The following is a 14882-nucleotide window of genomic DNA, read 5'->3' as shown; positions in this document are numbered from 1 at the left end:
AGTTTGTTTCAGTCTTATTTTAATACATATGCAAATAAATATGTACATAAAATTATGAATCAAAAATTTGTTTAATTCGTACTTTACTCGATTATCCGGATTTTCGATTATCCGGACAAGTGCCTGCATCCATTAGTCCGGATAATGGAGTCTCTACTGTAGGTATTTTAAAGAATTTTATTAAAATTGTGTTCAAAATAATTGAATTCTTTCAAAGAATTTAATTAAAGTTTTTAAATAGAATTGATTCTTTTGAAAAAATTTTCTGATAATAAAAAAATTAATATTGAATTCCTATGGAAAAGTTTCCGTATTTATAAAAATAATTGAATTCTTGCGAACAATTTTTTAAAAAAATTTTCATAAAAATTAAATTGTTCCGATAAATATAATAATTTATGAAAATAATTGAATTTTTTCGAAGAATTTTAATTAAATTTTTAAAAATAATTGAATTGAATAAGAATTGAATAAATAGTAATAATTAATTGAATTCTTTCAAAGAATTTTATTAAAGTTTTAAAACAGAATTGAATCGTTTGGAAAAATTTTCTGAAATTAAAAGAAATAATTGATTTCCTATGGAAAAGTTTTAGTATTTATGAAACTAATTGAATTCTTGCGAACAATTTTTTAAAAAATTTTCCATAAGAATTAAATTTGTTCCGATAAATATAATGATTTATGAAAATAATTGAATTCTTTCGAAGAATTTCACTAAAATTTTAAAAAGAATTGAATTGAATAACAATTGAATAAATAATAATAATAATAATAATTAATTAGTTATTTAATTAATAAGTGACTTTTTTAAATTTAAAATTTGAATTTATTCATATAAATTAAAATTTTAAATTTAAATTTAAAAATAATAAATTTTGTAACTTGCGTAATAAGAATAAATTGAATAGAAAGTTTCGTACACTGTCCTGGGTAAATTTGCTATTTTTTTTTTTATTTTGCAAAAATAATTGACTTTCTGAAAAATATTTTCTTGAACCATTTCTATAGAGAAATTTATTTGATTTATATAAGAATAAAAAAATATGTAATATTTCTATTACTGATAGACTTTTCGAAAAAAGGTTCAATAAAAAATGTTTGCTTAAGATACTAAAAAAATATGGTTTACTCACTTGAAAATTACGAACGTGTCCCAAAGGACAATCATCGCTGCAAGCACTACGGGGAACATGAACCTCTCCAGGACCAGTAACCCATTCAGTCAAATTGACATCGAAGTCCAATCTGCATATTAATATCACAAAAATTAGAAATCTTTTTTTCCTTCCTTTGCATTTGGATTTTAATTTTTGATTCCATTTTTTAAAAAGACTTTTTAAAAACAAATATTTAATATTTCGAGAAAAAAATTATACTTTAAAAAAAAAACAATTGAAACTGGATAACAAGCCCGTCTATTCATGTAAATAAAAAATAATAATAAAAATGCGGAAAATATAAAAATATTACAAAAAAAATTTGGCATCATATTTATTCTTATACAGACCGCAGGATTTGTTATTTATTTATTCACTTTTGTATTGCCAATGGAATTAAAAATTTCTAGAGAATATTATTTGCTAGATTTTTCATCACTGGTACTTTACTGTTACCTCTGATTTGATTTGAAAACAAATTTTATTTCCCCCCTTTTTTCTATCCCTGTTATTTTGAAACAAACAGTTATCAGGTTCACCTGTTATATGAAGTCACAAAAGAATCATTTCCACTGGTAGCATTTTTGTGTTCTGTTTTTTTCATGGAGAGTTTACTGAAAGGAAACCTGGAATGTTTTGTTTCATTAAACGTTACTATGTTTAGAATTCTCGATAGAGAAAAATTTTCGCCAATGGAAATGGTGTTTTTTTTTCTCCATCTAGAATATTTACTAACTTTCTGAATGTTGAGAACAAATTTACCAAACTAATTTAAATTTTTTAACTTTCTGTTTCTCTCTTTCTTTTTTGCAAAAAAAAAATTCCTTTGGTCGATATATTTAAATTTTTAAAAATGTATTTGCGAATGAAAATAATAGAAAAATTGACATTATATGAAAGAAATTGAGTATTTTTTTGTTGTTGAAAATATTGAAAATGAAAATTTGAAAAATCTAGAGAAAGTAATAAGAGAAAAATTAATTTAATATGAAGGAAAATTAATTTTGTAAAAAATTTTGAAACGCAAATATGTTAAATGCAAGTGTCGTAAATTTTCTTACACTTCTTTCCAAGTGCCAATCAGTGTATAATTGAATCGCCCTTCTTCACCACGTTGATATTGATAAATGTTGTAAAATCCGTAGGCATCGCCGTCGGCGTTAAATCTAATTTCAGTCCCTTGTCGACCTGAAACAGAAAAAAAATTCCCGTGACAGACAATAAGTTTCCATTTAGGATCTCCTTAATGGAGATCGCTTTCTGAAACACTAAATAAAATGCAATTATTACTTTCAGTTTATTATCAGAAATTAACCAAATAGCAGAAAATTTTTAAAAAACAATGCATTTATTCAAAATAAAATTCACAATTCAAAATTTTTCTTAACTTTTTTATAAGTTTTCTTTTCAAATATTTTCAATTTTAAAATTAATGAATTTGAAAATCATCGAATTATTGCAAAGAATTTTATCAAAAAATTTGATAATAATAGAATTCCTTCAAAGAATTTTATTATTTAGAAAAATAACTGAATTCTCGCGAAAAATTTTATTAAAATTTTTAAAAATTCTATAATTAAATTCTTTTGAAGAATTACTTTGATTTTTTTTAAAACAAATGGAATTTTTTCTTAATAATTTTAATTGAAAATTTTGAAAGCAATTTATTGAATTTTATGAAGAATAATTTTATTAAAATTGTATTGAAAATAATTGAATGAAATTCAAAATCAGAAATGAAATCAAAATAAAATTTGAAATTAAACATGATAATAAAAATTAGAAATGAAATACTTCCTCTATGAGGAAATAATTCAAATAAAATTAAAAAATTCAGAATGCAATTCTAATTTAGAAATAAATTTAATAATTAAAAATGAAATTGAAATTAAATTCGAAACATTAAAAATCAATGTATTTTGAAATTATTCTGTTCTGAAGTTTTTAGACAAGAAGATAAAATTTTTTGTGCTGTTTTAAAATGCAACAAAAAGTTGGAGGAGTCAGAATTCGACCTGAGAAAATAAGAGAACAAAAAACCACCACCATCAACCAATGTTAACTGAAATCGAACAAGAACTGAAGTAACTTCGGATCGATAAATAATTTAGATTGCTCCAACAATTGAATCACTCGTCCTATTTACGCAGAACAATTCAGCCTTTTCGAAACCTCACCAAATCAAAGATTTCCATGTCACTTTCAATTCACTTCCGCTGAAGAGAATTTCTCTTAAAAAATATATGTATATATATATCGGAGCGAAAAAATAAAAAAAGAAGCAAAAATCGTTTTCTGTTCAATAAAAAACTGTTCCGATTTATTCTAGACAATAATAATGGTCTTTTTTTAAGACAACAAAAATCGTCCTAATTTCCCTCTTTTCTTAATTGTAAATTTGTCTCATTTAGTAAATTTAATTAAAAAAGAATAATAGACGCGTTTTCTCGCAATGTTTGCGACAATTTGAATGAATGACAATTTTTTTACAATAGAAAAACTGCTTCATTGTTTTTAGTTTAAAAAAATTTCCATTTTCATTAGATTAATTAAAAAAACGAAAACAACAATTAGAAATGAAAATGAATTACTTTAATTAAAATGTAATATAGACAAAAAATCTCGTTCATTACTCGAGAATAATAATTTTTTTGATTTAATTTAATTATCAAAATATATAATTCAAGTTTTTAAATAATTGAAGTTTTGTAAAATTTCAATGGAAATAATTAATTTTTTAAATATTACATTAACATTTTTGAAAAACAAATTTTAAAAAATATTTAGGATCGTAAATGAAGAAAAAAATTAAATTCTCAAAAATTTTAATAGAACAGTTTTAAATGAAAATTATAATAAAAGTTGTCTTAGAAAAATTAAATTATAATTTAAATTGAAATTAAATAAAAAATTTTTTTTAAAAAAGTAATTATTATAAGAATTTTATTAAAAGTTTGTAAGATTCAATTATTTTCAATTATTTTTAATTACACACTGGAAAAAAAATTTATTTGATTCAAATAACCGATTAATTGACTATTATCAATTAAATATTTAATTTAATCAAATAATATTTATTGGAGTCAATTAAATGATATTTGCTTCAAATACTGAAATTATTGGTTCAAATACCATTTAATTGACTCCAATAAATATTATTTGATGCAAGTAAATATTACTTATACTTAAAAAAAAAAATAATTTCCAATTACATATTTCCTAAAATTCAAATATCTTCAAAAAATAATAAAATTCAAATATTTTTGGAAAATCTAAGTTTTCTACAAATATTTTTTAAATTTTGGAGAAATCAATCATTTTCAAAATATTTTTAATTACCTACAATTTTTCAAAAAATTTATTAGTTTTTTTAATAATTTAATTTCTTTGCAGAAATTTAATTATTTTCAAAAATTTGAATAACATTTTTTTATTTTTTACAAAAATTGAATGATTTTCATTAAAAAAATGAAAATCTTCACAAGAATTCAATTATTTTCAATACAATTTAAATTTAATAAAATTCTCTTAAAGGATTCAATTATTTTTCAGAAATTTTAATAGAATTTTTCGTAGAAATATTGGATAATTTGTAATACATTTTTAATAAAATTACTCAAAAAAAAAAAATAATAATTTTTAATTACATATTTCCTAGAATTCAAATATTTTTGAAAAATCTAAGTTTTCTACAAATATTTTTTAAATTTTGGAGAAATCAATCATTTTAAAAATATTTCTAATTATCTACAGTTCTTCAAAAAATTGATGATTTTTTTTAATTATTTAATTTCTATTCGCAAGAATTCAATTATTTTCAATACAATTTTATAAAATTCTTTCCAAAAATTCAATTAATTCCAATATATTCGAAAAAAAAATTTCTACAAGATTTTTTTATAGAAAAAATGCATTCGATAAAAAATGTCCTATAAAAATTTTTGTAGAAACAAATTTTCTATAGTTTTCATAGAAAAAATATATTCGATAAAAAGTGTTCTATAAGATATTTTATAAAATAAAGTTTTCTGTCATTTTTATAGAAAAAATGTATAAGAAAATTCTATGTAGGTTTCTTAAAGAAAAATATAATTTTTATGAAAAATATTTGTCCTAATAATTTTTTTTGTATAAAAATTATTTTCAAAAAATTTTTTCTTTTCATAAATATTGTAAAAGTTTGGAAAATTGAGCGATTCGAGTTATTTTATAAATATCAAGAATTAAATTAGCCGTGACAACATATATATATGTATATGCATCGCGAAGAAAAATGCTTTTTGGTTTACGCTCTACATTTTTACCGCCCCAGAAGAAGATGTTGCGCCATAAACATAAACGTATAAAAATTTATAGCCACCGAGAGACACGAACAGAAAAACCATCGACTAGAATGGATTTTTTTTCTTCAAAACGCAACTGTGCTCTCGACATAAATAAAAAATAATAAAATATTTCCAAAAAAAAAAAGAAGAGAAAAAACCCCCAAATTTCTTTAAGTGAGAAATTACTTATTTATACAAAAATAGTAATTATTTGCGTATAATAAAACGCTTAGGGTAAACAAAAATGCAAGTTTGTAACAAATGCCTTTTTGGGGGAGAAAATTCCCTGAAGTGGAGTCAAGGATGTAACGAAGAGAAAAATAAACTCAACCGTCTCGTCCATTACTCGTTCTTGAAAATTAACCATTTCCCCAGTGACATTTTAGCTGAGAAATAAATTCACTATTTTTTTTCTTCTAAAAAAAAAAAATGTCCCTCTTTCACCTATTCCAATCGAGTGTAATTTTGAAAATTGACAATAAATTTCAGTTCGTGGTTTCTATCAGTAAAAAAAAATTTTTTGATTTATTAAAAGTTGATTAAAAAATGAAAATGTAATATTTTCTGTCTCTGAGTAACACTATACTTTTAATGTTAAAGAAATAGAAGTGTTCCCTCATAAAAAATTTAAACTCACCTCGTACAGTGAATATTTTTAATTCTAAAAGTACTCGTTTGTGCGACAGATTGCTTTCGAAAAGAAGCAAAAAAAAAAAAAAATAACAAAAGAATATTCCAAGGGTTTGATAAATTTTTTTTTACAATTTCGTTTTCTGCTCAATCTGCCTTTTTTTGCTGCTTTAGCATTTAATTAAATTTTTAAAGTAAATCGTATCACTGTAAAAAAGTATGTCGAAACATCTGAAGCTAAATTTTTCCCATATGCAAAAGGTAAAAAAAAATTCAATTAAAAGATGCAATGCGCATATTAATGAAAATTATCCCAGATTAAACTTTTCTATCGTTTTTTTTCCTGCTCTTTAAAAAAAAGTATTTCGTTTGAAATGAAAATTTTCAAAATCAATGGGATTTTAGTGCATGTAAAATATGTAAAAAAAAACGATTTTCAAGTGAGAAGTGATTCGAAAATAATAAATAAAATTTTTCTGAAAATTTTGAGTATAAAAATAAAGTATATATATATAATATTGATTTAAGTCTTTCATATAGAAGTACTTATTTGCGGTAAAAGGAATTCGTTTACAATGGATAGTAGGAGAAAAGAATTTCATTTAGATAAAATCCTTTTTATGTTACGTTATAACCGAGAGTTGACTTCCTTAAGAAAATTTATTAGTTTTCATAAAATGATGAATTTTGAGCAAACACTTTATTCTCTCGAAATGCTAATCGAGACGGTGAATCATCTCGAATAATTCACTTTCGAGTTATAATAAAAAACGAGGAAGTTAATTTAAAAAAATTAATTTACACTTTATTTATTTTGCAATATATATCAGAATAAAATTTAGTAATTATTTCTTTTTTACATTTTTCAAGATGATGTTTTTTTTAAATAAACTGAAGTATAATAACAGGCCACGGATAGAATTTAAGGTGCAAAAAAAAGTCGCTCTAGTCGATTAAATATACAAAAAAAAGTCGAAAACGTCGTTTATTTAATTCAGTGTTATCACAAAAATTTCAATTTGTATTTTCCTTACCTTTCACTGATTTCTAAATTCAATTATTCAAAACGACAATAATTTTGATAAATAAAAATACTTGTTCTTTATTTTTCTACAAGAGTTAAAATTTTTTAAATTTCAAACCTTCTGAAATTTCAAAAAATTGCAACTGTAAAATCAATAAACTAATTTTTAGAAATTTCATATTACTTTTGTTCTAATAAGTTCAAATTTTTACTAAATTTAATTTAGAAAATCAGTTTGTCATACAATTTTAGCAAAAAAAAATTTAGAAATTACTTCATTTTCTATAATTTTGTGTTAAAAAATTAATTTTTTCTTGTAATTATAAAAAATAACATTTTTGTTAAAAAAAATGTTACCAACAATTTTTGTAAATTTTATCATTCTAAATCAGAAACAATTTAAATCTTGAATAGAATTTTAATAAAATTGTGGAGAATAATAATTAATAATAATAATTGTTGTGAATTATCTAAAAATTGCATTGAAATAATTTAATTCTTATAGAGAATTTAATTAAAATTTTTAAAAATAATTAAATACTTTCGAAGAGTTTTATTACAATTTTTTAAAATAATTGCATTTTTTGGAGAAAATTGATTAAAAAATGTATTACAAATTATCCAATATTTCTACGAAGAATTTTATTAAAATTTCTCAAAAATAGTTGAATCCTTTGATAGAATTTTATTAAAATTCAAAAAAATAATTGAATTTTTTCGAGAAATTTTATTAAAATTGAAATTGTATTGAAAATAATTGAATTCTTGTCAAGATTTTCATTTTTTTAAGAAAATCATTCAATTTTTGTAAAAAATGTTATTCAAATTTTTTAAAATAATTAAATTTCTTCAAAAAATTCGATTTTAAAAAATAATTTAATTTCTTTCTGAAAAATCTTATTAAAACTGTATTGGAAATGCTAAAAATAATTAATTAATTTAATAAATTTCCTGCAAAGAATTATGTTAAAATTTTTGAAAATAATTGTATTCTTTCGAAGAATTTCATTAAAAGTTTAAAAATAAAATTAAACTTTTGAGAGAAATTTTATGAAATTGTATTGAAAATCATTGAATTCCTGCGAATAGAAATTAAATAATTAAAAAAACTAATCAATTTTTTGAAGAATTGTAGGTAATTAAAAATATTTTTAAAATGATTGATTTCTCCAAAATTTAAAAAATATTTGTAGAAAACTTAGATTTTTTAGAAATATCTTAATTTTATTATTTTTTGAAGATATTTGAATTTTAGGAAATATGTAATTGGAAATTATTTATTTTTTTAAAGTAATTTGATTAAAAATGGATTAAAAATTATCCAGTACTTCTACGAAGAATTGTATTAATTAATTAATTAATTAATTGCATTGAAAATCATTCAATTCTTGTAAAAAATTTATTCAAATTTTTGAAAATAAATACATTTTTGCAAATAATTTGTCGATTTTAAAAAATAATTTAATTTTTTCTGAAAAATCTTATTAAAACTGTATTGGAAATGCTAAAAATAATTAATAATAAATTTCCTGCGAAGAATTTTGTTAAATTTTTTGAAAATAATTGTATTCTTTCCAAGAATTTCATTAAGAATTCCAAAAATAATTGAATTCTTTAGAGAAATATTATAAAATTGTATTGAAAATAATTGAATTAAAAAAATAATTGATTAAAAAAAATATTTTAATTTAATTATTTTTGGCAGATATTGAATTTTAGGAAAAATGTAATTGAAAATATTGAAAATAATTGAATCTTACAAACTTTTAATAAAATTCTTATAAGAATTACTTTTTTAAAAAATATTTGTATTTATTTTTAATTTAAATTTTAATATAATTTTTTAAAGACAACTTTCATTAAAATTTTCATTTGGAACTTTTCTATTAAAATTTTTGAGAACTTAATTTTTTCTTAATTTACAATTAATATTCTTTAAAATTTGTTTTTCAAAAACTTTCCGAAGTTTGCAATGAAATAAAGTCAAATAAAATGAAGTAAAATAAAATAAATTAAAATGGAGTAAAATAAAGTGAAATAAAAAAAAATGTAAAGTAAAATAAAGAAAGTAAAAATAAAATAAAAATGAAAAAAACGGATTAATTAAGAATAAATTTGACTCTAAACGATAAATGTTTTTATTTGGCGGTAAATTTAGCTAAGAGACATGGAAAGGGCTTAAGAATATCTCATAAATTTTAATCTGATAATAATTGGGTTTAACACCGGATTTTAATACATATTGTAATTAAAACGTTCATTTTCCAGGAGGGGGGAGAGAGAAAGATAACGATCAAGCCTTATTGGTTACATGGGATTCTGTATTAATGCACAAATTTGGAAATTTTAGCCTGATTTCGTTTAGTGCCTCGTTGTAAACGTTAGTAATTGCCTCTCGGAAAATTGGGAAACTAAATTGATCCTCCATAATTTAGTGAAGAAAATTGAACTCGATTAAAGTCTTATCAATGAAAAAGAATAAATAATTATCGCAATCATTTTTTTTCTCATAGATAACAAACAGAAAAGGCAATGAAATATATTATCAATCAATTTTATTTCCTATATATCTTTCCCACAACAATAGATACGCTAATAATAATATTTTAATATAATAGAAAAAAAGAAAAATATTTTTTTTAGTGTCACTAATTTTTCATTTGAAAAATCTACAAAATTTAGTTTGTCTCTAAGAGATATATTTGACAAATGACTATTTCTCTGGGTGAAAAAGTGAAAACTATTAAAGAGAAATTACATGCGAAACGAATAATAAATAGAGTGTGACAAGTTTGTATGAATGACGTAGAAAAATATTCAATAGAAAGAGAAAAAAAGTGTGAGATTAGGAGTCGTTACTTTTGACAATGATATTTCATCGTATGAGAGAAATTGGACGACACACTATAAAGCTCGTAATTTTTCCTATCGAAATCCATCATTTTTCTTTGCAAAAGCGCCAAGTGACAATAATAACACGACTAGCGAGGTGTTTTTTTTTCTTCTTTTTTGTTGTTCTCTATTGTAAAGGACATGCTTTTTGGCGATTCGACACGAGCCAGTGAAGGTACGAAAAATCTCTGATTTTTCTTTTTTTTTTTTTATTTGACCTTTTTCCTCGTTCGAGATAAACGAAACACGTAAATATACCATGGCCACTCACTATATAGAAATTTATTTAGTTTCCATGATTTTTTCTCGAGAAAAATTGCTTCTATTTTATTGCAAAAATTTTTTTTATTCCTCTTTAACAATTTTTTCTCTTTATTACTTTCAATTTACTTTAATTTACCAGTTGACTAAATTTTCAAAAAATACGCAATTTCCGAAATTTTTTTGATGTAATTCTTTATGTTTTTTTGTATTTAATTTTATATAATGTAATTTTGTAAAAAAAAAATTTTTACTTTGTAGTTTTTTTGTTAATAAATATAAAAATAAAATAAATATAATATAACAAAATAATAATAATAATAATAATATTATAATAATAATAATAATAATAATAATAATAATAATAATAATAATAATAATAATAATAATAATAATAATAATAATAATAATAATAATAATAATAATAATAATAATAATAAAAATAGTAAAAATAAAAGTAAGAATTAGAAGAGAGTAGGAGGATTTTTAGCAGAAATGTTGGATTTAATATTTTAAAAATGGTAATCATAAAAAAAGTGGAAATACTGTTTTTTTTTAATCAAAGAGAGAATGTTTGAAAGCTTTTGATGTCTGATCACACCTATCAGTCAGCAAACATTTCAGGACGTATTTCTCTAGTTTGAATGATCATTGATTACTGTTAGCTTGTAATTTATAGAAAGGTAATTACAAATTTATTTTTAGCTCTCTATTCTTTTTTATAAAATCACACTTTTACATTTCTGTTGAAAAAAATTATTAAAATTTTTTTTTTTACAAACTATTACTTTATTGAAGCTTTTGTTTTTAATTGATTTCTATCAGAGTAATAAAAACAAAAAATAACAATAATTGAAGGAAAAAAAAGATTTATCTTTGATACAGCTATGTGTAATATTTTTATTCGAAATATTTCATTTTTAAAAAAATATTTTTAATTTTATTTCAAATTGTTAATTTGAATTTAGGATTTTATTTAAAATTTAAGTAAAAATTTGGAAAATAATTAAATTCTGTCGAGAAATTTAATAACAAATTGTTTTGAAAATAATTAGGTAAATTCTTTTGAAAAAATTTGAATAAAATGTTTCAATTTGTTCGAAGAATTTTATTATAATTTTTGAAAATAATTTAATTCTTTTAAACAAGTTTTATGAAAAATTTTGAAAATAAATGAATTTTTCTCGACGAAGTTCATGAAAATTGTAATGAAAAAAATTAAATGTCTCTCATGAATTTTCTTCTTTATGGAAATAATTGAATTCTAGTGAAGAATTTTATTAAAATTTTTGTATATAATTAAATTCTTTCGAAGAATTTAATTAAAATTGTATTCAAAATAATTTAATTTCGGCAGAGAATTTTATTACATTTTTTTTTAAATATTTGAATTTTTTCGAAGAATTTTATTATAATTTTTGAAAATTTTATGGAAAATTTTGAAAATAATGGAATTTTTTTCGACAAATTTAATTGAAATTGTATTGAAAATAATTGAATTTTTATAAACAAGTTTTATCGTAATTTTGGAAAATAATTGAATTCTTTTAAACAAGTTTTATGGAAAAGTTTGAAAATAATTTAATTTCGGCCAAGAATTTTATTAAATTTTTTTAAAAATATTTGATTTTGTTCGATGAATTTTATTATAATTTTTGAAAATAATTGTTAATTCTTTTAAAAACAAATTTTATGAAAAATTTTGAAAATAATTGAATTTTTTTCGACAAATTTCATGAAAATTATAATGAAAATAATTAAATTTCTTTCATGAATTTTCTCTTCTTTATGGAAATAATTAAATTCTAGTAAAGAATTTTATTAAAATTTCTGTGTATGTATTAAATTCTTTTAAGAAATTCAATTAAAATTGTACCTATTGAAAATAATTTAATTTCGACAAAGAATTTTATTAGGATTTTTTTAAAATATTTAAATTTGTTCGAAGAATTTTATTATAATTTTTGAAAATAAATGAATTCTTTTAAAAACAAATTTTATGGAAAATTTTGAAAATAATTGAATTTTTTCGACGATTTTCATGAAAATTGCAATGAATATAATTAAATGTCTCTCATGAATTTTCCTCCTTATGGAAATAATTGAATTCTAGTGAAGAATTTTATTAAAATTTCTGTATGTAATTAAATCCTTTTGATGAATTTAATAAAAATTGTTTTGAAAATAATTAAATTCTTATAAACAAGTTTTATGGAAAATTTTGAAAATAATTGAATTTTTTCGACGAATTCCATGGAAATTGTATTGAAAAAGTTGAATTCCAGCGAAGAATTTTATTATTTATTAAAATAATTGAATTTTTCAGACAATTTTGTTGAAATGTTTAAACATATTTGAATTTTTTTGAAAAATTTTAAATTTGCATTGAAAATAATTAATTCCCGCTGAGAATATTATGTTTTTTTTAAGAATAATTGAATATTTCTGATGAATTAGAAAATTTTTTTAAAAATAATTAATAATAATTAATTTGTTAATTAGTTAGTAAGTGATTTTCTTTTAATTTTAAATCTAATATTATTCAAATATAGAAGTTGATTTTTGAAAGTAAAAAATTTTGCAATTTGCATAATGAAAAAAAAATGTAAGTCCATATTTGACGCATGAGCATATGACATTGGTAGATAATAAATAAATTAGTAGATAATAAATAAGTGAGCAATTAATAATAAATACAATAATAAACAAAATAAATGAAAGAAATCCATGAAAGGATAAATTTTTTATATGTAAATAAATAAATGAATGAAGAAATAGATAAATAAATAAATAAAATTGAAATTCAAAAAAATAGTTTTCTCTATTTTATGCTATAAATATTTGCTTTTTGGCATTTAAAGTTAATAATAATGTAAATATGCAAATTAAAATTACGGTAAATTTTAAAATTCCGCTAAAAAGTGAATCGCAATTAATTTCAAGTAGTATTTAAAAAGAAAGACTCATTTTCCTAATGTAAATTTAATTTAAGAAAAGAGAAAAATATGTTTACGATAAGAAAAGGTAATTATACGAAATTTTTATGTATCAAGGTTAGCATTGAAATAATTTACGACGTCTTTTGTCATAAAAAAAAGGAAAAAGGCAAAGAGTTCACGTTTACTTGAACAGTGACTCTTGTGTTTACTTTCCATGAAATTAGAGTTCTGCAAAGGTAAGTGGTAATATTTACCACGCTAATATTTAATGAAATTGAGAATTCTTTCTTTTCTTTTTTTCTTGCTTTGCAAATAAAGGTAAAGTGCAATATTGATTAAAGAATAATTGCTTGAAGAAGAAGACAGAAGAAGACTCCTGGTGTTTAAATATTGATCACATTGGACCACCGTTTAATGAAAACGAGAAGGGGGTAAAAGGGGGAGAGAAAAAAGAGCACGAAATTAACGAACCTTTCTTTTCTTCCTAATGGTCCTACATTCTTTATGTCAGAACAAAGTTGGAAGAACGTTGATAATTAATCAAAGCGAGATAAAGAGCAAAATGTGTGTTTGAATTTTCCTTGATTAACCTCTGAATTGATATCGATTATCTCAAATACAATAAAGAATAATTTCTATTTTTCTTCAACTTCTTGTTTCGGATAATTTCATTTTTAGTTTTTGTGAAATAAAAAAGAAATTTTGAATTATTATTAAAAATTATTTCTTTTTTTTTTTTTTTTTGGTTTTTCTATTTTGACATTAATTTTTCATTATAGAAAAATATAGTTCATGTATCAATTTGTTAAGGGTAAAGTTTTCACTTACCTATAAAAGTGACGTTACGAATATATTGCAAAAGTTGTTGCCCCCGGGGTGCTGGTTTCAAACTGTCACATAAATAATGTTCGGATTCGTCGGTTTCGACACACACGTCCTCAATCAGATTATGAATCCCATGTGCCATTGCATAAACAGCATCCACTGTGAAAAAGAAAAAATTATTTTAATCTTCTCTTTCATAAATTTTGTCAAAAAAAAAATAATAATAATAATAATAATAATATTGTTACTTTAAAAAAGTTAACAAAAATATTTTTAAAAATACCCTCAATTTTTTAAATTAATTACACAGGAATACAAGGTTTTTGACCCGAGCAACAAAGGTAAATTTGAACGCTGAATTCGAATCCACAGTCAGTTTTTTTTACTACAGGGCGCAGGTTATTGAGATAATTGCATTTTCATTTTTTTATTACTTCAAACAATTATTTCTACAAATAAAAAATATTTATATTTATTGTTATTATTATTATATTTAATGTTAGTTGTTTTTATTTGCTTTTTCGTTAATTTTTATATTTATTTTATTGAAAACAAAAAATTTATTAGTAGCAACATAATTTATTTTATGAAAAATTTGAACTGTTATTTTACTTATTGATTCACCTTCTACAGAATTAATAAAAATCAATAATAATTTTAATTAGTAACAGACTTTTTGCTTTCGAATTACTAAAATACTACGTAATAAACATTTTTCAAAATCTATTAATTTTATAAGTAACTTTTAATTATTTCAAAAGCAAAAAAACAGACATTTATTCTAATTGGTTGAAAATTTTACTAATTCAGATTTAGAAAATCAGTA

General features: G+C 21.0%; 1 protein-coding gene across 2 annotated transcripts in view; it reads right to left on the bottom strand.

Annotated features, from left to right (window-relative positions):
* The window catches only part of LOC122504579 (metabotropic glutamate receptor 7-like), a 330791-nt gene that overhangs the window by 32379 nt on the left and 283530 nt on the right, over positions 1 to 14882 (bottom strand). Inside the window, exons 9-12 of one of the 2 annotated variants that reach the window (XM_043615752.1) lie at positions 14060 to 14215; positions 2222 to 2348; positions 1700 to 1786; positions 1137 to 1248 (exon numbers count right to left, since the gene is read on the bottom strand). In XM_043615752.1, the coding sequence (XP_043471687.1) occupies positions 1137 to 1248; positions 1700 to 1786; positions 2222 to 2348; positions 14060 to 14215 (482 nt within the window). The remainder of the gene's footprint in view (positions 1 to 1136; positions 1249 to 1699; positions 1787 to 2221; positions 2349 to 14059; positions 14216 to 14882) is intronic. The other variant, XM_043615753.1, reaches the window with a different exon arrangement.

The sequence above is a fragment of the Leptopilina heterotoma genome, unplaced genomic scaffold (genome assembly GCF_015476425.1).
Source record: "Leptopilina heterotoma isolate Lh14 unplaced genomic scaffold, ASM1547642v1 Lhet_305, whole genome shotgun sequence".
Taxonomy (NCBI): domain Eukaryota; kingdom Metazoa; phylum Arthropoda; class Insecta; order Hymenoptera; family Figitidae; genus Leptopilina; species Leptopilina heterotoma.
This window is presented reverse-complemented; position numbering and strand designations above follow the sequence as displayed.